Source organism: Protopterus annectens, chromosome 11.part0 (assembly GCF_019279795.1).
Source record: "Protopterus annectens isolate FY-2018-M chromosome 11.part0, PAN1.0, whole genome shotgun sequence".
Taxonomy (NCBI): Eukaryota; Metazoa; Chordata; order Ceratodontiformes; family Protopteridae; genus Protopterus; species Protopterus annectens.
In genome coordinates, this window is record NC_056745.1 from 559962718 (window position 1) to 559987200 (window position 24483).

At 45.0% G+C, this 24483-nt stretch overlaps 1 protein-coding gene across 1 annotated transcript in view; it reads left to right on the plus strand.

Moving 5' to 3' along the window:
- The first annotated feature begins 224 nt into the window (after nucleotides 1-224).
- CREB3L2 (cAMP responsive element binding protein 3 like 2) overlaps nucleotides 225-24483 on the plus strand; it is a 2450910-nt gene continuing 2426651 nt past the window's right edge. The window contains exon 1 of the mRNA XM_044087227.1: nucleotides 225-291. Within this exon, the coding sequence (XP_043943162.1) occupies nucleotides 225-291 (67 nt within the window). The remainder of the gene's footprint in view (nucleotides 292-24483) is intronic.

Genomic DNA, 24483 nt, shown 5'->3' on the forward strand with positions numbered 1-24483 from the left:
CGTCTTTGGATTCTTCAGCCACGATTGGTTTAGAGGCCAGCAGGAATCCGACCTTAAGCACATCCTTGGAGGCCTTCCAGACATCCGCTTCAGACATTCAGGGGAACCATGGCTAATCATTTCCAAGGGTCCTAGGGGGTGTTCCTCAAATTTTAGTCAGGGAATAAGTTCCTACTACAGTTATTGAATGCTGTCTGGGGTTGGAGCCTGCTGTTTTTCATAAGATGGATTTAATCTTAAAGAAAAAGCAGAAAAATCACCATATTACTCCAGCTTTTAAGGACCCACAGAGTAAATGGGAAAACTTCACTTGGGGGGTTGTTAAATGCTTCTGTGGCTTTAAAACCTCCTCTGGGTGTTTCTGTTCCAGTTCCTCCTTGGTCCTTTCCTCCCCTTAAAAGACCCAGGGAACAGGATTCCTCTGTGGAGGAGGCATATTCAGATGAGGAATACCTTCCCTACTCCTTTCATATTCCCTTCTCTTTTAGATTATGGGTCTAAAGAAGATGAATCTGCTAGTTCTGATATGCCTTTTGAGGAAATTTCTTTTGTGGGCGCAATCTCTAGAGTGATGGAGTTTGTTTTAATGGGATTGTGCTGAGGTGTCTGAAGTCCAAAAAATGTATTATGAGCTCCTGCAGATGGACTCTCCCAGGCCTCCTTCTGTTCTGGCTACTTTGCTGAATGATTTTTCTAATACTTCTAGGTCTTCTGACTCCCAGTCCCCTGCTGTCAAGAAACCTGATAGGATGTCCTTCAAGGATGCATCCGCAGTCTTAACAAATGGGTTGTCCTGTCGTCAGGCAGCCCTTCGGTCGGCCGGATTCCAAAGTCTGGGTCTGGCTTCGGCTGGTGTCGCACTTCACCCGACGTCATTGCGGCAGTTTTTCGGGTATAAAGGCATCAGCCGACACCATTTTCCTCAGTCTTTCTTGCCACGTGGCGCCCGAAGCAGAAGCTGTTCTCAAGTGCCGGTCGGTCAGATCCAGAGATAACTACTACCGAATACAACTTCGAAGACTTCTATAAAGCTAAGTACCCCGTTGGGGACTCTTTCTTGCCTCAGCCGATGTCAGAGAAAGTTAATAACTGTTTATCTTGTGGAAAACAAATACCTCATAAAGATTTCCACTCCTATTGCATACATTGTTTAGGCCCAGACCACGACGTAGCAGCTTGTCTAGCCTGTTCCTCTTTTAACCGACGGACGCTTATACGTCGGTCGGACTTTGCTGAACAGATATTCGGCTCTGACTTTGCCTACATTATGCCGTCGGATCCTCCGACTACACAAATTACTAAAAAACGCAAAGAAAAGGACCGACACTCGCGGTCCGCGGTTTCGGCCGAAACCGCGGTTAAGCAAGCCACGAGTGTCTCGGTTTCGGCCGAAACCGAGCAAGCGGTTTTTTCTTCAGCCGATAACTTGCCTTCCACCGAGGCCTCTTCTAGCCTGGTAGAGACGGCCTCTGAAATCCAACCTGCTGTTGTGGTTTCACAGGAATTATCAGACACCATTCCCCTGGATGTTTCTACCCCTGCACGTGGAGCTGCTAGGCCTCCTCCAGCTATGTCTATTAAGGCCTTTGCCAGGGCTAAAGCAGCCAAAACAACAAAATCTGTGCCTGCCAAGCCTCCTCCTCACAGGCCCAGCACTAGCTCCCACATGCTTTCTTTGGCTGAGGATCTCATATCCTTAATCCGTGGAGCCCAGCCTCATCCTGACAGGGCCTCTCTCCCTCCTCCAGAAAAGAGACCTAGAGCAGAGCCCCCTGAGCCAGTATCCGCAGATGATTCTTCTGATGACTCGGAGCATACAGACCCTCCTGAGGCATCTTATTCCCCTTACGAGGATTCAGATGCTGAGGAGTCCATCCCTTCAGCCTCCCCTCCTGAGGAATTTTCCTTTGGGGAAACCTTACATGCTATGAGGGAACAATTTCAGTGGCAGGGCCAAGATTTCCCAGACTCTAGAAAGAGGCTTAGGACCTTTCTACATTTGCCACAACATAGACCTTTGGCTATACCTCCAGTCCTTCCTGTTGTTGATGATGCATTCAATGATGCATGCTCTGCTCCTGATTCTTTACCTCCGGCTCCTGTTAAGCCTGATAGGTACTATAGGGTCCCGGACATTCATCATCATTTTTATAAGGCTCCTGTTGCGGATCCAGAGACTATATCCCAGGGCCCTAAAGCTGTAGCAGCTACTTCTTCTAAAAACCCCCTCCCCTCTGAAAGGGAATCCAGGTCCTTAGAGAGATGGGGTAAAAAGGTTTACACCTCTGCTACTTTGTCAGCTAGAGCTTTGAACTGCCAATTCCTTATGATTCAATATCAAGAGTTTATGCTTGACCAGTTGACTAAAAAGCTATCCTCTGAAGAATCTTTAGATAAAAAGTATGTTCAGGAAATGGTACATAACATACAGCAGGTTAGTAACCATTCTTTAAAATGTGGCTATGATGCACTGGAGGCTTCCTTTAGATCAGCCATGACTGGCACAGTTATTAGGAGGCATGCATGGTTGAAAGAACAGGCATTACCAGACCATGTCAAATCAAAGCTTTTGGATGCACCTATGGACAAGGTCAATTTATTTGGTTCCCCTGCACAGCAGGTACTAAAAAAGATGGAAGAGAAAGCAAAATCTGTTCAAACAGTAAAAGATTTCCTACAAGTTCAACCTCCAAGGTTTAGCAGGAACTGGCCCTCCAAGAACTGGTCCTTTCCAGAATCCTCAAAGCCACAAAGAGGCAAGAATAGGCGCACTAGAGGCAGAAACCAATCCAGGTGTGCCTACAGGGGTCGCCAATGGCATGGTAACAACCAACGAGGCACGGATACAGCCACCACCTCTACAACAACTCAATCTCAGTGACTGGGTGGTGGTACCGCCTACCAGGGAACAACTACAAGCACCCTTGGGCGGAAAGCTAACATTATTTTCAAAAAACTGGCACTGCATTACAACAGAAAAATGGATTTTGCAAACTATAGACCAAGGTTACAGGTTCCATTTCCATACTCTACCAGAAAAGAGAGGAATGCCAAACCTACCACCTACTCAAAGGGCAGAAGCTCTACAACAAATTTCTCAATTATTAAAATGAGAGCTGTGGAAAAGGTACCATCTATGGAACAGGAAAGGGATTCTACTCAAGGCTCTTCCTGGTACCAAGGAAAGAAAACAAATGGAGGCCTATTCTAGACCTGTCCGCCTTAAACACATTCCTCATTGTACCCAAATTCAAAATGCTGACCCTACAGCAGCTTCTTCCCATGCTGGGCAAGGAGTCTTGGCTGGTAACTCTAGATCTCAAGGAGGCATACCTGCACGTCCCCATAAGACCAATTTGCAGAAGATACCTCAGATTTCTTGCAGGATCAGAGCATTATCAATTCTCAGCATTGCCATTTGGCTTATCTACTGCGCCCAGAGTGTTCACGAAATGCCTGGCATCAGTTATAGCTCATTGCAGACTTCAGGGGATTCAAATCTATCCCTACCTGGACGACTGCCTGATACAAGCGGACAGCAAGAACAAACTAGCAGAAGACTTACAAAGAGTCATTTACCTGCTGCAAGCTCTGGGATATACAGTCAATACAGAAAAATCAAGGCTGATTCCATCCCAAAGAATAACCTTTCTGGGTGCAGAACTGGACACATCAAAACAAATGGCATTCCTAACTGCAGAAAAGAAAGAACAACTTCCTCTCTACTTCTTGGCATTAACAAAGCAGAGCCATCTGACTGCAAGAAAAGTGTTACAAGCTCTAGGCTTCATGGCATCCTGCATAATACTGGTCCCTCATGCCAGGCTGCATATGAGAAAGCTACAGTGGTACCTAAAGAATTTGTGGTCCCAGCACAAGCACAGCCTAGAAACCAAAATTCCACTGATTCCATGCCTGAAACAGGAGTTCCTATGGTGGGCTCAGGCATGCCAATCAAACACAGGATTGCCCTTCTGCAGAAGTCAACCGAGACAAACCATCACGACAGATGCCTCAGACCTCGGCTGGGGGGCACACATGCTGGACAAGTGCATTCAAGGCCTATGGACTCAAGAACAGCTACATCTGCACATAAATCTAAAAGAAATGATGGCAGTGAAATTGGCAATCCAGGCATTCAGACCCCTTCTCCAAGAAGGCCAGTTGATGATAAGAACAGACAACACCACAGTTATGTGGTACATCAACAAACAGGGAGGCACACACTCATACCCTCTATGCCGGCTGGCACTCAACCTATGGGATGTGGCTCTGAGCTACAACATTCAGTTACAGGCAATTTATGTACCAGGGAAGGAAAACATTTTAGCAGACATATTAAGCAGAACTACAACAGATGCCCACGAATGGATGCTGCATCCGGACATCTTCAAAACCATCACAAGAAAATGGGGATTACCACAAATAGACTTGTTTGCATCCCCACTCAATCACCAGTTGAAGAAATTCTGCACAAGGACTTACCACCCACTTGCTTGGAAGGTGGACTCCCTTTCTTTCAGTTGGAAAAGCCTGACAGCATATGCATTCCCACCACTTCCTTTGATGCACAAGGTGCTTCTGAAGATCAAAGAGGAACGTCCGAGGATCATTCTGATAGCTCCAAACTGGCCAAGGCAACATTGGTACCCACTTCTGAGGAGCATGTCCAGGGAACAAATTTGGACGCTGCCCCTGATTCCGTTACTGCTGACACACAACAATTACAGCATCCTGCATCCAAGTCTAAAGACTCTGCAGTTAACTGCATGGAACATTACATAACAGCAATTAACCCGAATTTATCCCAAAGGGTTAAAGACATAATACTGGAGGCTCGTAGACCTTCCACAAGAAAGAATTATGCAGCAAAATGGAAAAGATACCTCATTTGGAGTACTGCAAAGAGGCAAGATGTGACACTGGTGAACATAGCCAACATCCTGGAGTACTTGGCAGAGCTCTACCATACAGGCCTGTCCTATTCCTCCATCAAGATACATGCATCAGCTATTTCAGCAGAATACAACTTGGATCCTCCTGTCTTCTCGCATCCTCTGCTTAGACAGTTTCTGAGAGGAATTAAAAATGTAAAACCTCCCAGGAAACCTCCATTGCCAGCATGGGACTTGAATTTTGTACTGGAAAAGCTAACTCTACCTCCTTTCGAACCAGCAGCAACAGCAGAATTACAATACTTATCCTGGAAAACTGCCTTCCTGCTAGCAATAACTTCAGCAAGAAGGGTTTCTGAACTGCAGGCTTTGATGGCAGTGCAACCCTTCCTGATTTTCCACCAAGACAGAGTGTCCATGAGAACAAATCCTACATTTATGCCTAAGGTGGTATCCAGAGTTTCTTTAAATCAGGCTATCCACCTTCCTACATTCTTCCCCAACCCACAGAACAGGGGAGAAAGGCTCTTACATACCTTGGATGTACACAGACAATTGCGCTACTATCTGGACAGAACAAAAAACAATAGAAAGACTGACCAGCTTCTGGTAGCATATGCAACAGGGAAGGAAGGAAAACCAATCTCTAAACAGACTATTTCCAAATGGATAGGAAATTGCATCAGATTTTGTTACTCCTATCATGGGAAGAAAACTCCAGAGAACATCAGGCCTCACTCCACAAGGGCTACAGCCACTACCACAGCTTTCTTACGAGGAGTGGCTACCAAGGACATTATAGAGGCTGCTACTTGGACCTCCGTGCATACATTTGCCAAGCATTATAACTTACCACTATACTCTAGATCCCGTGCTGGTTTTGCCACTGCTGTTTTGCAGGGGATCCTAACTACACCATAATCCTTTCTCTTTACCTCCTCCCCTAGTTTAGCTATGGTATTCTACCCATTTGTTAAGACTGCAGATGCATCCTTGAAGGACATAGTACAGTTTTGTACCTACCATAAATGTAGATGTCCGAGAGGAATGCATCTGCAGTCAGGATTACCCACCCTCCTTCCCCTCTGAGGTACTCCTAGGGTATTTACCAATCTTCAGATAGCTTGGGGGGGATCTATTATGGTGTATTTGTTTGTATATATGTACATACATGTTTATTTTGTGTGTTTGCTCTCTACTATTTGGAAACTTTGACATTTATCCAAATTTAGCCTTCCAAGAGGGCACCTGGCATCTGGGGCAAGAAACACTGAGGAAAATGGCGTCGGCTGATGCCTTTATACCCGAAAAACTGCCGCAATGACGTTGGGTGAAGTGCGACACCAGCCAAAGCCAGACCCAGACTTTGGAATCCGGCCGACCGAAGGGCTGCCTGACGACAGGACAACCCATTTGTTAAGACTGCAGATGCATTCCTCTCGGACATCTACATTTATGGTAGGTACAAAACTGTACTTTTTATAGGGTGCGTAAGTGCCCTTCTGTTGACCCTTTGGTGGTGTCTGTGGCTTCTGTCAAGCCATTTCAGTCGCTTTTCCTAAGTTATTGTCTTCTGATAAAGATAAACCATGGAAAAGTTGGGGAAAAAGGTTTACACCTCTGCTACTTTAGCTTTTAAGGCTGTCAGTTATCAGACCCATATGCCCAGGTACGTGTTAGCTTTTCTTTCCCAGGCCTGTCAAGTAACTTCTGATATTCCAGACTCTGACGGGAAAACTTCTGCTCTTTCCTTGTTAGGGAATTCCTCCCAGGTGGCCCATCATTCCATCAAGTGTAGTTATGATGCAGCAGATGCTTCCTGTAGGGCTGCTGCCTTTGGGTCTCTGATGAGATATTCTTGGCTTCAGCTTCATAGTTTTGCATGATGCTATTAAGGTTAAGTTGACGGATGCTTCTCTGGGTAATAATCACTTGTTTGGAGAAGCTTCTTCTGATTTGTTTGTCCCTTCAGGATAAGGGCAAGGCTTTACAGGAACTTAAACATTTTTTTTTCCTCTTGTACCCAAGTTTCAGAAAAATACTCCAATAAGCCAGCCTTTATTCATAGGCAATCTTGCCACCCCCCCCCCCAAAGGCAAGAAAGGTGTGAAGCAGGTTCTCCTGCTAAAGTCTACTCAGACCTCTGTGCCCCAGAGGTTTCCTTTTCTAGATAAACCAGGTGCTGACTATTCTTTTCTTTCCCAGCCGCATCCCTCTTTATCATTGCCTTTTCTCTCTCTCTCCCTCCCTATTTGGTTAAAGATTACTCAAGACTCCTGGGTTCTGTCCATTATCTGCTAATAGTATTTCATGGTCTGGGAATCTCTTCTCCTTTTATGGGTATTCCTCGCCCCCTCCCCCCAGGAACAGCTGCTCTTCCAGGGGTACTTTGTGATCTCTTGACTCAGGGTACTAGTCAAGAAGTTCCAGTTTCTGCAAGGGGGGGCGGTTACTCCAGAATGTCCCTGGTATCCAGGAAAGAGGGTACTTGGAGATGAATTTTAGACCTCTCTCATCTAAATACATTTCTCTTTTCCAGTGTTGTCCCTTCAGACTTTGTTCTATTTTTTACGTCCTCAGTCTTACATGGTGTCTCTGGATCTCAAGGATTGTTATCTCCATATCCCAGTTCATCCCCTTTTCAGGAAGTTTTTACATTTCTGTTTTGTTTCCTGGCATTGTCAATTGTCTATTTTGCCATTTAGACTTTCTACTGTCCCAAGGGTATTCACCAAATGCCTCGCTGCTATGATTGCTTTTTACATGCTGAATGGGGATCCAAGTCTTTCCCTACTTGGATGACATCCTGTTTCATGCCCCCTCTCCGGGTATCTTGTTGCAAAATCTCCACTTTGCAATCTCCCTTCTGCAGAGCCTGGGATTCACTATAAGTTGTAAAAAGTCGTTTTTGACACCTTTTCAGGGTCATATTTTTCTGGGGTGCAGGATCCACACTGTTCTGTGCTGGCATCCCTGCCTCCCCTAACTCTCATTTCCTTTTTTCAGTCCCTTTTTACTTGGACCTCAGTAACAGCAAGGGAATTTCTGAGAGCTCTGATGGTCATGAATTCCACTATTCCTATGCTCCATTTTGCTAAACTCTACATGAGAAAACTTCAGTGGTTTCTAATGTCAGTTTGGCTTCAGCATTCTCATCCCCTCAAATTTTTTTTAGTTTCGCTTCTTTCATGTCTCAAGCAGGAAATTCAGTGGTGGATTCAGCAGTTGACTCTCAGTCAGCTCTCTCTTTTCGTCCACCTCTTCCCTTTCAGGAGCTGTTCATGGACAGGGACGGGGAACAACTTTCAGCTCCCTAAAGTTGCAGAGTCTGGTTGCCTCTTTAACAGAAAGGATCCACATCAGCATCAAGGAGATGAGAGCTCTTCTGGCCTTTCATCCTCCTTTCTCCCCAGGACCTCTCAATGTTTACAGACAATACCACAGTGATGTGGTATGTCAACAAATGGGGAGGGGTGCAAGCTCTTATCTTCTTTGACGGCACTCCTAGTGTGGGAACTAGCTATCCGATTCCAGGTGACTCCTCAGGCAACATACATTCCTTCAGGTCAAAACATTGTGCCAGACCCCCCTGTGCAGGTCCATAACTCATTTCCATGAATGGATGCTTAACAGGGATGTGTTTCTGGATATTGTCCACCAGTGGGGTACTCCTCAATTGGATCTTTTTGTCTCCCTCTGAACAGACAGCTTCCTCTATTTTGTGCCAGTCCCAAGTCCTCTGGTTTGGAAGGTGGATGCCATCTCTTTTTCTTGGAAGGAGATTTTCCTTTATGCTTTCCCTCCCATTCCCTTCCCTTCATTCCAAAATCCCTCTTCAAAATACAACAGGATATTCCCATAATCTTTTTGGTGACTCCCTTTTGACACTGACAGCATTGGATTCTTCTCGGCATTTAGCCAAGAGCAGTCATCACAAGTTACCTCACAGGGTGAACCTACTCACACAAGATAAGGGATGTCCCATCCATCTCCACCTGTCCACCCTTCAGTTGAGTGGTGATAGTATTTTGATTCCACATAAAACTTTTTTTTCTGAGGATGTGCTTAGGGTCTTGCAGTTCAGGAAACCAACTACTAGGAAATCCTATGTATTCAACTGGAAGAGGTTTTCTGTTTGGTGTCTTTCTTGTAACTTGGATTCACTTTCTGTGGATGTTCCTTTGGTTCTCTTTTGTCTGTGTGAATTGCTCAGTGCTGGGCTGGCTTATTCTTCCGTTAAGGTCCACTTATCAACTATTTCTGCTTGTCTGCCTTTATTACCTCCTTTAACTTCTAGATTTGAAGCTAAACAATTCCTTAAAGGCATCCTTCATATTAGGCATCCCAGGAAGCCTGTTCCTTCCTTCTCCCTGCGATCTTAATTTCGTTTTAGAAAAAAATTGACCCAGGCTCCTTTTGAGCCTGCAGCCTCAGCTTCCTTGCAACATTGCTGTTGGAAGACTGTACTTTTGTTAACCCTTGCTTCTGCCAGCTTTAAGCCTTTATGGCTTGTCCTTCTTTGTTGATGTTTCATAAGGACATGGTGTCCCTTCATACTAATGCTTCTTTTCTGCCCAAGGTGGTGAATGCATTGTCTCTTAATCAGTCTGTTCACTTGCCCACTTTTTTCCTTCCCTGCAGTCCGCCTGTGAGAAGATGCTGCACATGTTTGTTGTGCATAGACAACTCCAGTTTTATTTGGATTTGGCTAAGACTTTTCATAAATCTGATCATTTCTTTGTTTCCTTTCCTCCTAGTTCCTTAGGATTGGATCTGTCCAAGCAAACTGTTTCTTGGATTTCTAAAGCCATTTCTTTTTGCTTTTCCTTTCATGGAAAGAGCCTTCCTTCTTTTGTTAAGGCTCATTCTACTAGAGCTGTGGCTTCTTCTGGTGCTTTTTTCAAGGGTTTGGATACTAACTCTATTCTTGAGGCAGCTACCTTGGACGTCTGTGCATACATTTTTCAAGCACTACATGTTGGATGGAGTTTCCAGAGCTAGAGCTGGTTTTGCTAGGACTGTTCTTCATGGCTTCCTAGAGAGCTTTGCTTGGTCCTTCCTTCTCCCTCTCTTCTTCCTGAGCTTAAATACTGTAACAGAAAAATCTTACTGTAGTGGTAGTGGTAGATGTCCTTCGCTTCACTGTTGCAGTATTCACTGTCTCCCTGCCTGTGGCCCCTGATGCATTTCTCTTCTGGATGTACTAATTACCTCTCTCTTCCTTGGACTGGTGTTCTTACTGGGGTTCTCAGTTCTGAGGAGGGTACGTCCAGTTGTTGCCTGTATGCCCTACACTACACAAGGAGCATGTGTGATGTACAGAGTACCTTAAAGCAACCTAAAGGCTTTGGCATACTGGCCAGATGTCGGGCCCCCTTGGCAGGGGGATGCCTATTGTAATGAATACTGCAACAGTGAAGAGACTGGCATCTACCATTATGTTAAGATTTTGCACAACAGTCACTAAAAATAATATGCATTGGAGTATGCGCTTCCTATCTTGCTTTATAAGCATGCCACTACATATTTTATCTGTGATGTTTTCTGTTTGTAGGTGAATTACTTCAACCTTAGTGTATCTTGCACCTTTCTTCTCTCATTTGTATGCCCTGTCTCTGGTTTCATTGTCCATTGTACATCCGCGATGATCAGTGTTCTGCCAAGGCTGTCTCTACTGTTAGAATACAGACAGGTATCTTTTTTAGGCGTCACCTCCATGCACTGGGTTACTTGTCCCAGCCTTCAGTGCCATAACGTTTCTGCTTTTTGGCCATGCTGCTCTATGGTGAAGCGGTGCTGCGGTCTTCTGGTTTCGGCATTGTTTTCATTTGGCAGTTTAAATGGTTTTACAATCAACTTTTGCTCAACAGAGCTATCCCAGGTAACCCAAGCTGGGCAACTGGACACCAACCAGCCAGTAGCTTATTGACCCAGGACTTATGGGCTTTATGACGGGCATGCGCTGACCAAGAAGGGCATGTACATCAATGTCATATCGGAGACCCCTTGGTGTAAGCTAGGTCATCAACCTATTTATCACCGACAAATACCTATGTATATTTGGAGACATTAGTCAGTATGACTGGATCACCTAGAGCCATATTTTTAAATGGTTGGGTGGCTACCTCTAACATAGCAGTTACCCAGAGAGGCTGGTCTGTGCATCTCTTCCCCTTATAGAGCACCATGTAGATGCCATAGCTGCCCATAGTTCCATTCTTGAATGAATTTGGGATGGAAACACTCAGCATATTTTTGGGTGGTAGGAAGAACCAAGAACCCCACAGAGAAACAGGGAAAACGTACAAACTCCAAACAAACTTTGGTCGGAGCTCAGGATTGAACCTTGTACCTAATTACCTAAACCTTGCATATTTGTATGTATGAGATAATGTTTATATATGTAAGTGACTGCATTTCCCTCACTGTATGTCCTTGAATGTGTGAAGACAGTTATGCAGTTTCCTTTGCATTCTTATTTGGTCATAACACTTTTTTCATCAACAGTATAGTTGCACACAGTAACATTTGTACCAATAACTACTTTTTAGATGTATCATATCTAATCTGACTGTTGGTGATGTATGTAGAGTGAGAAATGCAAACGCATAAGAGGAACTGCATGATAGCAGGCTGCATTTGCTACAGTGACTTCAGTAACACAGTGAAACATTATGTAACAATCAATTATTTAAAAATTTGTCTGATTTAAACAGTTATTTTTGGTATTTCTTATGTGAATAAGTAACATAGATATTACTGAGGTATAATAAGTTGCGTAATGGCTGTTTATTTCCTACAGTAAAACCAACTTTACAAATTGCAATGATCAAGGTATGCTGTAATTTCATAACTAAGAATTGTGGTCTGGTAATACAGTACCGTGGTGCATCACATATTTCATGAATTCAAAATGTCTATAGTACCTTATACTATTTTGTAAATTGTCATTTCTTTTGTGTCATGCCTTAGGAGCAGTCATGTGCTCATGAATCTAACGTCCAACAATCTGAGTTTTGCACAAACTTCAAACTTAGATGTAGTGCCATTCACAGACTGTGCTTTCCTATTGGAAAATTTTACTGCTGTATTCTGACAAATTAAATTAGTGCAGGGAGACGGACACACTTTGTACCATTACTGCATAATAGTATGTAATATAGAATTTGCAACTACAAATGTCTGGTACTGTGAAATAGGGAAACTTCACATGTGCTTTATTATTGCTGTTTCTTAAATGTAAGAGGATGGTATCGGAAGACATGGATTTAGTTTTTGTCTCTTCATTGCTTGAAGGACCTGTAATGCCAGTGTAATAATTCTTCTTAAGTAGTTATACATTAGTCAGCAAAGACACACTGCAGTGATGTGATTTTGGTCATATATGCACATTGCATGACACGACTAACACAATATTCTGAAGATGTTTTTCGTGTTTCACTGTTGCAGTCATCACCTCTGGGTTATCCCTGCTGTGGTAGCCCTCAGTCGGCCGGAACACCAGAGTAAATGTTTTTGTGTGCTGGCTGCTGTCGCCTGTAGTCTGACACATCAGTTCATCAGTGCTATAAAGCAAGGCAGCCAACGTTATTACATCAGTCTTTCTTGCCATGGAGCCTGTAGCAGAAGCAGTTCACACGAGTGCCAGTCTATCTCTACCAGAAGTTGAATTTCAGCAGAAAACATATAAACCCAAGTACCCCGTTGGGGACCCTATTTTCTTGCTTTAACTAATGTCCGAAAAAGTTAAGAATTATCTCGCCTGTGGAAAGCAGATCCCACACTGAGACTTTCATTCTTACTGCATCACTTGTTTAGGCCCAGACAACGACATCCCTCGTTGCCAGTTCTGTGCCGTCTTTAATGCGAGAACCATTTGCCCGTAGAGCTCTTTTTGTAGATAATTATTTCCGTGTTCCGTCTTAGAATTCCGGTATGGCGTTCATCAGCCAACAATCTGTGGATATTCCGAAAAAACATAAAGATAAAGTTAGAGACAGGCCACACAAGGCTAAGCCTTCCGAAGACGCTACCTCTAAGCAAGTTCAATTCTCCAAAATTCAGTGAGGTGCTTTCCCAGCCCCTGATGCCTGACTCATTATCTACGCAGGCCTCTGCCAAGACACTTTCGGAGTCCAGTATGCCGCAGAAATGTACTTTGTCTTCTGAGCCTTTGGCTGTCTCTGCCTTGGTTGGGTCCGGAGCCATGACGTAGGCACCAGCTTCCGATAAGGCCTTTCGCACTACCAATTCTAGACAAAAAATGACATCTTTGCATCTGACTACCACTTCTCAGAGGCCGACGGATTCTCTTCAAGCCTAAAAGTCAGGCCACTCCTAGGAAATATGCTTCTAGCCACCTTCTTGCTACTGCTCCTCCACCCCAAGCTCAAATGCTTAAAATGGCAGAGGATCTCATCTGCCTTATCAGAGGCACTCAGGCCCACACTCCTAAAAGGAAAAGGCATCCCTCTCTGGAAATTATGACAGACCAAGAGTCTGAGGAATCTGATTATTCTGCTTTTGAAGAGGAACAATATCCCTTAACTGTTTGAGGATTCAGATGCAGAGGACTCCATCCCTTTTGCTTCCCCTCCAGAGGACCTCTCCTTAGGGGAAACGCTTCATTCACTCTGGGAACATTTCCAATGGGAATCTCAAGACTTCCCACAGTCTAATTAAAGACTTAGAGAGTTTCGGGACCAGCCCCAGTACCAGACCCCTGGCCATACCACCTATTCTGGAAGTGGTGGATGATGATTTCCATGAATCCAGCTTAGCCCCCGATGCCCTGCCTCCTGCTCCAAGTAAACCTGACAGGTACTACAGAGTACCAGATTCTCACAGATACCTGTATAGAAATCCTGCTGCAGACCTTAAGGTCATTACACAGGGACCCAAAGGAGCTAAGACTAGTTCTGCCAAGAATCCTCTTCCTTCTGACAAAGACTCCAGAGCTCTGAACAGATTGGGTAAGAAAGTATACACCTCTGCAAGCTTAGCTGTCAGAGCACGCAGTTGTCAGTTCCATATGTTAAAATATCAACAACACACTTTGGAACAATTAAAACAGAAGATTGCTTCCTCTCCTGACTGTGCCAACTCAAAAGAGCTGGCAGAATTGCTACCCTCTGCTTGTCAAGTGGCCAAGCACTCATTACAATGTGGATATAACGTCCTAGAAGCTTCTAGCAGGGCAACAGTCACAATATCTGTTATTAGGAGACCTGCATGGCTGAAGGAACAACCTCTCCCTGATCATGTCAAGTCTAAACTTATTGATGCAGCTCTAGACAAGGAGTGCCTGTTTGGGGAAGAAGCAGAAGACTTGCTTAAAAAGATGGAAGACAAAGCAAAATCTATGCAACCAGTAAAAGATTTTTTTTCAAGTTCAACCACCCAGATTCAGCAGGAACTTTCCCCTCTAAGCACTGGGCCTTCCCTGCACCCAGCAGACAGGGCCAAGGTAAGCTCCGCAGGGACAGGCCAACCAAGCCCTATCCCAGGGACAGCAAAGAAGCAAACAATGGACCACTTCTGTCTCTAAGGCAGGGAGTGCTACGCCAAGCTTTTATGGCAAACACTCGCAATGACTTTCCCTCCCCCTCTGCCCTCCCTTCACTCATCAAAAACTAGGAGGAAGGCTCACTCTCATCAAAGACAATTGGGTTTCTATAACCAAGGACCAATGGGTCTTAAAAATTATTTCTCAGGGATACAGATTCTCTTTCAGCGAACTCCCAGTTCCAAGAGGGTACCCAGACCTCCCCCCAAACCTGTGGGCAGAGGCATTGAAACAGGTCCAAACTCTAATATCCCAGGGTGAGTAGAACCTGTCCCCTCCATATCAAATGGGAAAAGGTTTTTACTCCAGACTATTCCTTGTTCCCAGAAAAGAGGGAACTTGGCACCCCATCCTGGATCTATCCAAACTGAACACCTCCTTGGTGGTCCCCAAATTCAAAATGCTAACTTTGCAGCAACTCCTGCCTATGCTAACAAAACATGTGCCTGGCTTGTGACACTAGATCTAAAAGATGTCTACCTCCACATCCCCATCAGAGAATCGTGCAGAAAATTCCTGCACTTCAGAGCAAGCTATCAACACTTTCAGATGTTCTTCGTGTTTCACTATTGCAGTTGTCACATTTGGGCTATCCCTGCCAGGGTAACCCTCAGCCTGCCCGAATACCAGAGACGTAGTATTTCTTCATCGGTTGCTGTCGCTTGAAGACTGACTTCAGTTCATCAGTAGTATAAAGTAAGGCAGCCGATGCCATTACATCAGTCTTTCTTGCCGTGGAGCCCAAAGCAGAAGCAGTTCGCACTAGTGCCGATCGGCCACTACCTGTGCTTTCGTCTACCGAATTGAAATTGAAGTTTTCTAAAGCTAAGTACCCCGATGGGGGATCCTTTTTTCTTGCACTAAACGATGTCAGAAAAAGTTAATTGTCTTGCCTGTGGAAAGCAAATATAACACCGAGACTTCCACTGTTACTGCGTCACTTGTTTAGGCCCAGACCACGACATCCCTTGTTGTTGCTTCTGTGGTTTGTTCAGCACCAGAGCTATCTGTCGTCGGGCCCTTATTGTAGCCAGATATTTTTGCTTACAGTCTTCGAATTCCGATATGGCTTCAGTAAGCCATCCGACAGCAGATCTTTCAAAAAAAATTAAAGATAAAGACAGAGACAGAACACACAGGTCCAAACCTACTGACGACGCTTCCGTTAAGCTAGTAGTCAGTACTCCGGTACTCAGTGAGGCGCTTTCACAGCCCCTGATGCCCGCTTCTGTTGATTCGCAGGCCATTACTGAGACCCTTTCGGAGTCCGGTATACCGCAAAATTCTTCGACTCGAGATGCTTCTTCGACTATGAAACCTGCGGATGTCTCTACCTTGTATGGGTCCGGAGACTCTCTGCAGGCGCATTGGCTTCTGAGGGTGTATTCAGGCCTACTGACTTGCATATCAAACCGACACCATCTTCTTCTTCGAGGCTTAAAACTTGATCCACACCTAGAAAACCGACGCCCAAACCGCATGGTCAGGCCAGTATGCCTAAAAAACAAATGATAAGAATGTCTGAAGACCTTATTACTGTAATCAGGGGAAGCCAGCCTTCTCCCTCTAAGAGACCCAGAACTGATTTTCCTTCTAATTCTTCTGATCAGGATTCTGAAATTTCTGTTTCTTCTGATGACCAGGATTTGCCCTTATCTACCTGTGAGGATTCAAATGCAGAGGACTCCCATTCCCTCTGCTTCCCCTCCAGAAAATTTTGCTTTTGGTGAAACACTGCACACTCTTAGGGAGCATTTCTGCTGGGAAAGACAGGATTACTCTTATTCCAAAAAGAGGCTTAGGAAATTCGTACTCCTATTTCAACACAGGCCTTTAGCTATCCCTCCTGTACTGGACATTGTAGATAATGCCTTCTTGGAATCTAGCCTGGCCCCAGACACTTTACCTCTGGCTCCCAGGAAACCTGACTGGTATTACAGAGTGCGTGACTCTCACAAGTTCCTCTTTAAGAATCCTACTGCGGACCCAGAGACCATTTCATAGGGACCCAAAGGCATTAAGGCTACTACTGCCAAAAACCTACCCCCTCTGATAGAGATTCCAGGGCCCTGGATAGATGGGGTAAGAAGGGTATACACTTCTTCTACTTTGGCCATTAGGGCCTTAAGCTTCCAGTTTCATATGTTAAAGTATCAGCAGCATATTATTATATTACTTAAACAGAAAATTATGTTGATTCCTGATTTTGCTGAATATAAAGAATTACAAGATTTAATGCATTCTGCTGAACAAGTTGGTAAACATAATTTGCAATGTGATTTTGACTCCTTAGAGGCATCTTGCAGGGCTGCTGTCACTGGGTCTGTACTTAGAAGGCATGCTTGGCTTAAGGAGCAAACTTTGCCAGATCATGTTAAAGCTAAATTACTGGATTCTCCCTTAAACCAAAACTGTCTGTTTGGCAACAAAGCAGAAGAATTACTTAAAAAATGGAGGAAAAAGCTAAATCTATGCAAACTGTTAGAGTTCCTGCACGTACAGCCTCTAAGATTTAGTAGGTATTGGCCTAAAAATTGGTCCTTTCCTCTCTCTTCCAGGCCTTCTCAGTCCAAACCCAGGACCAGCAGACCAACCAGGCTACCGTCTCAAAGTACACACAGGCCTAAGCAGTGGGGGGCTCCCACTTCCAAAGCTGGAAGTAGTAAGACACCCCCATATAGTAAACTGCCACAATGACTTCACCTTAAACCTTCCAAGCCCTGCTCAACTGACTGTTCCTTTAGGGGGAAAGATCGCCCTCTATGCAAAAAACTGGGAACGCATTACCCAAGACAAATAGGTTTTAAATATAGTTTCCCAAGGATACAGATTTCACATCCACACCTTACCCAACCCCAAATGGTTGGCCAGACCTACCTCCAAATCTGTGGGCAGAGGCCTAACAGCAGGTTCTCTCTCTTCTAAGTGTCAGGGCTATTCAACCTGTCCCAGCAGAGGAATAGGGACAAGGTTTTTACTCCAGACTTTTCGTGGTACCCAGAAAAGACAACTCCTGGCGTCCTATCCTGGACCTGTCTATCCTAAACACCTTTCTGGTAATCCCAAAATTCAAAATGCTAACTGTGCACCAGCTGCTTCCCATGCTAGACAAAAATGCCTGGTTGGCAACCTTGGACTTGAAGGAAGCTTACCTACACATCCCAATAAGGAAATCTTGCAGAAAATACCTATGTTTCAGAGCAGGCTACATAGGTTCATACTAGGCTATCTGCCCTGGGGCAATTATAAGCCTAGCCCGATTCTGTATGGCTTATGCCACCCCTTGATTTGAGTATACTGTGCCCTTTTTAAGGTTTAGTTTACTGTGCCTCTGTCTAATAGTGACACGGGAGTAATCCCTGGGACAAACCTACGATCCCCCATCCACCTATCGAGATTCTTCTTGAAGAGATTCAGTGAGGTGCTCTGCCTCACATGAACTGGAATTCTATTCCAGAGTGAAGGGAGCCTCTGGGTTATGAACCTGTCCCTCCAGCAAGTTCTATTTATTTCTGTGCTGAGGTTCAAGTCCCTCGAGCGTGTGGCTCTAAGGGATTTAGATTTACTGAGGTGGAGCATGTCCATTAATTCTGGATTTGACATAGCTTTGTATGTCAGGCATAGATCGCCTCAAAGTAGGCGGTATGCAACTGAGTAGAGCTGGAGTTTGTTTAACCGAGCAGCATATGGCATCTGTTTGAGACCCTAGATCCTCTTGGTGAGATACTTTTGGGGTCTTTCTAATTGCTTCAGGTGTCGGGTAAGGTACATCCCAAAAGGGGCATTGTATTCTATGATAGGCCTGATGAGGGATGAATAAAGGGGCACGATTACCTCTCTTGATCTAGATGTGAAACCCTTTGTGATGAGGTGGGCTATGTAGAAGGTCTTTCTAACCACTTTGGCAATGTGGTTTTCAAAGGAGAGATTGCTATCAACTTGGGTCCCCAGGTCCCTAATAACTTTCTCTGTACTTAATGGGTTTCCGCCTATGTTTTAATTTGTGGACACATTGTTTTTGCCAAAGGGTATGACTATACATTTTTTGGCATTTAGCTTTAAACCATGGTGCTGGCACCAGTTATCTGTCTCTGTGAGACCTTTTTGAAGGATGTTTGTGTCAGCTGGAGAGTTGATTATGGCACCCAGTTTGCAGTCGTCTGCAAACTTGGTGAGCCATAGTCCTCCCACGTTTGCCTGTACCTCGGAAAAGTATATACCGAACAAGAGTGGTCCCAGGACAGAACCCTGTGGGATGCCACTTGTGACCGGTTTCGTGTCTGACATGGCTCCAGCAACTCTCACTCTGTGGGTTCTGTCTTTGAGCCAGTTTGTGACCCATCTTGTGACAATAGGGGTTTATATTTAAGCTGGATAGCTTATCTATGTTGCCCGAGTGGGGTATTGTGTCATATGCCTTTGCAGGGTCTAGATAGGCTGTGTGGACTACCTTCCCTTCATCTGTGGCTTTGGTGACTGTTTCGAAGAAGTCAACCAGGTTCAAAAGGCAGGATCTGCCCTTGACAAAGCCGAACTGGGTAGGATCTAGTGTCTGTAGGTCCCCAATGTCTTTGTTTATGAGCTCCATGATGATCCTCTCCATAGCCTTGCAGACTAAGCTAGTCAGTCTTATGGGGCGATAGTTTCCAGGGTCCGTAGAGGCTCCACCTTTGTGGAGTGGGACCACTGTTGCTGTACGCCATTCTGTGGGCACATATCCTGTAGTGAGGCTGAGATTGTATAGCTGTTTTATTTGAGGGATTAGTTCCTCTTGGAGTTCATGTAGGCCGCAACCTGGGATGCCATCTGGTCCCATGGAAGCAGTGTTTTTTGCTTTGGAGAGGGCAGCCTTCACCTGAGCATCTGAGATGTTTGGGAGGCAGCCCTCTGCCGGGATAGATACTTGCTCTTTTGGGGGGGGGGGGTTTGCACTGAACCTGTCTGCCAGGATATTGGCGATGTCTGTGGGTTCAGTGTATTTTTTGTCGTTTAGAATCAACTCAGAACAAGTCTGGGCGTTGCATGCCAGGTTTCTAACATAACTGAAAAAGCCTTATGATTGTCTTTGGTGTCCTGTGCAATTTTTATCTCGAAGCTGGCCTTGGAGGATTTTATGAGGGATCGTAATTTTTTGCTAGTACTGATCAGAGATGCCTTCCCTATTAGGGATTTTGCTCTATCATGTAGTAGCTTCCTCCTTCTGTTGTACAGTTTATTTATGGCAGGGGTCCACCAGACTGGATGCCTGCCTTTGGATGATTGGGTCTTGGTTTTGTTTGGGATAGCATGATCCATGCATTCCTGGAGATGTCCGTAGAATGAGTTTATATAGGATTCTGCAGTTTGGGCCATAGTTTCCACTGGCCCTGGGGCCTTGAAGGATTCCACTTCGGTTTTGAGAAGTGAGAAGTTCGCTTTTGAGAAGTTTTTCACTGTGGTTTTCTGGGCTGGGGGTGGGGTCGGGATGTGGACATCCAGATAAATTAATTACTTCTGGTGTGGAGCATAGAGTCCCCATGTTGGTAATGATCAGGTCTAGTATGTTGTGTCCCCTCTTGTGGGAGTGGTGACTAGTTGTTCCATAGCATTTGAGTTTATAATTTCCAGGAACCTTTGGGCTAAGGTGCTGGGGCTTGAGTAGTGCTCCCAGTCAATGTTTGGGTAGTTGAAGTCACCCAATATAATGGTGTTCGGAGAGATCTTCATGTTCTCCAATGTTTTCAGGAAAGCCGAGTGGGATTCCTGACTTTGAGAGGGTGGTCTGTAGGATGCTATAAACTGAAAAGCAGTCTTGCCCACTGTTAGTTGCACATGGATGGTCTCTGATACTTCGTGCAATGCCACTAACCTGGAGGTGTGGATATCCTTGATAAATGTGGAAACTCCCCCTCCTTTTGTGGTTCGGTCCGGGTTTTGGGGCCGAAAAGCATGATATGAGGTATAGCCTGGTAGTGCTGGGGTGCTCTCTGGAGCCTTGAACCAGGTTTCTGTCACTGCACAGCTATCGATGTTCTCCATACTGAGGAGAGCTTCAAGTGCATGCATCTTGAGGATAAGACTTCTGGCGTTTAGCAGCATTACCCTTAGTTTCTTGTTCCTTGTGCTGTCTATGGGGGTGGGTTTGACTTTTGAGCCTTGCCTAAAAAAGGCACTATGGGGGTGGTAAGAGCCTTTGCCAATATCCGAAAGCCCAGTGGGGACAGGTGCAAGCCGCCCCTAGCGAAGCAACGTGGCTTGTCGAGCATGTCATTCCAGGCTGACAGACACTGGATCCCCTTTGAATGACACCAAAATTTTAGCCAATTGTTAAAATCGATCATTTTGTCTTTGTACTGTGGCATCATTCTAGGTGAGGGTAAGATGCTGCTCAAGGTCAGGGTCATACCAGCCTGGGCTACATGATCAGAGAGCTCCTCTGTGTCTCTCTTCATGTAGTCCAGGGAGGTACGTCTCGGGTCATTCACACCAGCATGTACAATGACTGAGTCATATTTGTGTTTGCTTTGGAGTGACCTGAGTGCTTGCGTTATGTGGCGGATCCTAGCACCCGACAGGCAGCTCACCGTGACCTTCTCTTTATTCAGCCTGGTGAGCGGGACGTCAGTGTGTCTGACAATAGAGTCACCTATTACAAGAGTATCAGGTGTGTTATTCAGCCTTAAGGGCATGCACCATCACTTCTCTGCCCTTTGGCTTATCTACTGCGCCCAGGGTATTGACATAGTGCCTAGCTCCAGTCATTGCATTCTGCAGGTTAAGAAATATTCAAATATACCCATACCTGGACGATTGTGTAATTCAGGCAGAAAGCTAGGACACACTATTGAATCATCTAGCATTTGTAAAGAAACTGCTAACCTCACTGGGGTACACCATAAACGAAACAAAATCTCACCTAGTACCCTGCCAACAAATAGTATTCCTGGGAGCAAGCTTGAACACAACTTCCCAGATGGCCTACCTCATGCCAGAGAAATAAGTTTATTTGACAGCCTACTTCAAACTACTGGCCACAAAGACCAAACTATCTGCAAGGAAAATACTGCAAGCCCTGGGGTTCATGGCCTCTTGCATTCTACTAATTCCATATGCAAGACTGCATATGAGGAAACTACAGTGGTATCTAAAAAGCCTATGGTGTCAACATTTTCAGGACCTGGAATCAGTCATTCCTATCATTTCTTGTATAAGGACAGAGGCCATTCACTCTACCCCCTGCTGACCAAACCCTAACAACAGACGCATCAGACTGTGCATGGGGGGCTCACTTGGCAAGGTAGTGCATTCAGGGCAAATGGAACCCGAGTCAAATGCACCTGTATATCAATCAAAAAGAAATGTTAGCTGTACAGAATTCTCTGACAGCCTTCAAGGACCACATTCTTCCAGGACAAGTATTTGTAAAGACGGACAACACCACTGTTATGTGGTACATAAACAAGCATGGGGGAACCCACTCATACCCTCTCTGCAGACTAGCCAGAGCTCTGTGGAACACAGCATTGAGCTACCAAGTGCACCTACAAGCTCAATTCCAGCCAGGCAAGCTAATATCATTGGCAGATGACCTAAGCAGAAATCTCATGGACCCACACGAGTGGAAACTGGAACCAAAGATATTCAACACTTTGAGAAACAAATGGGGGAGCCCAGAGATAGACCTGTTTGCCTCCCCTCAGAACTACCAATTGGACAAATTCTGCACAAGGACTCCCCACAGACAAGCTTGGAAAGTGGATGCCCTGTCCTTCACCTGGGAAAGCCTCTCGGTGTATGCCTTTCCTCCTCTGCCTCTCCTCTATAAAGTTTTACTAAAGATCAAACAGGACAAACCAAGGACAGTGTACATTGTACCAGACTGGCCACACCAATACTGGTACCCCCTCTTGCGCAGTATGTCACTGCTGGAACCATTGCACCTGCATCAGACCCCATCCCTGCTATCCCAGCAGGAGGGCCAGATTCTGCACCCCCAGCTTCAAACCCTGAACCTGGCAGCCTGGCTAATTACCTGAGTTCTCCAATACCATCCCTCAGCAAACAAGTGCTAGATGTCATCCTGGAGGCAAGGAGGCGTAGTACTAGAAAATCCTATGTTGCAAAATGGAAAAGATTCTGTTCCTGGAGCCAGACTCGGGATGGGCACAACAGTGCCCAGTTTACTGCATAGTCTTCAATACTTAACAGAGATGCTTCACAAAGGCCTTTCCTTCTCTTCAATTAAAATTAATGCTTTGGCCATTTCAGCACATTATAATACTGAGCCACACTTCTCTCACCCCCTGCTGAAACAATTCCTCGGAGGGGCCAAAAATTTAAGTCCACTAAGGAAAGCCCCTACTCCAGCCTGAGACCTTAACTTTGTATTGGAAAAGCGCACTGTACCTCCTTTTGAGCCAGCTGCAACTGCAGAGTTGAAATTCCTTTCTTGGACAACAGCCTTCCTTCTAGCCATCACTTCAGCAAAAAGAGTGTCTGAATTGCACCCCCTCATGGCAGTGGAGCCCTTCATCATCTTTCATGCGGACAGGGTGTCCCTCAGGACTAATCCTTCCTTTATGTCCAAGGTGGTATCCAGTGTGGCCCTTAATCAAGTCCATTTATTTACCAACCTTCTTTTCTAATCCACAGAACAAAGGAGAATGAATACTGCACTCCTTGGACGTGCACAGACAGCTTAGATTTTATTTGGACAGGACTAAGCCTCTCAGGAAATCTGAACAGCTGCTAGTTGCCTTTGTTGCAGGGGCAGAGGGTAATGCCATTTCAAAACAAACCATTTCTAAGTGGATAGGCCATTGCATTCATTTCTGCTATAAGCACCATGGAAAACCTAACCTACTGGGGATAAGAGCCCATTCCACCAGGGCTGCATCTTCTTCTCCAGGTTTTTTCAGAGGTATTCCTACCAGGGACATCCTAGAAGCTGCTACCTGGAGTCCTGGACATACATTCACCAAGCATTATCACTTGCCATTTTTTTCTAAATCCAGAGCTGGTTTTGCCACTGCAGTCTTGCAGGGCCTAATAGCTGGTCCTAATGTTCTCTAATTGCCTCCTCCCTTTCTTAGCTTTGGGAATCTACCCAAATGTAACGACTGCAACAGTGAAACATGAAGAACATAGTACAGTTGTGTGCACTTACTATAAATGTAGATGCTCGAGTTGTATTCACTGTTGCAGTCCTGGTTACCCTCCAGACCCCTGACTTCTTTTGACTATACCTCTCTTCTTGTTTACTGTATTTAAGCTTTTTGGTGTATTTGCTTTTTGTTGGAGGTGTAACCTTGCATATAATTGTTTCCCATTATGGGGGCACCTTATATCTGGGACAAGAAAACTAATGTAATTGTGTCGGCTGCATGCTTCATACCCCTGACTACCTGATGTCACGGAAGATGAGACAGCAACTGACGCAGGACCCAAGACATTGATAATCAGGCATACTGAGGGCTACTTGCAAGCAGATAACCCAAATGCAATGACGGCAACAGTGAATACTCTCAGACATCTACGTTTATGGAAAGTGTACACAACTGTACTTTCTTCATGTTTCACTGTTGCAGTCATCACACTTTGGTTATCTGTCTGCAGGTATTCCTCAGTCAGCACGAATACCAGAGTCTTAGGATTTCTGCATCGGATGCTGTCGCTTCTTCCATATCAGATTGTCAGGGCTATAAAACAGGTAGCCAACGCCATTACATCAGTCTTTCTTGCCGAGGAGAAGCTTGAATAAGAAGCAGTTCGCAAGTGCTGGTCAGCCGCTACCTGAAATTTTCGTTTTCTTACCCCTGCAGACAGGGATTCTAGAGCTTTAGACAGATTGGGTAAGAAGGTATATACTTCTGCAACTCTTGCCATCTGAGCATTGAATTGCCAGTTTCACATATTGAAGTACCAGCAGCATATTATGGAGCTAATTAAAAAAAATGGTGTTACTCCCAGATTTTGCAGAAAATAAAGATTTACAAGAGGTAATGCATTCTGCAAACCAAGTTAGTAAGCAAACTTTGCAGTGTG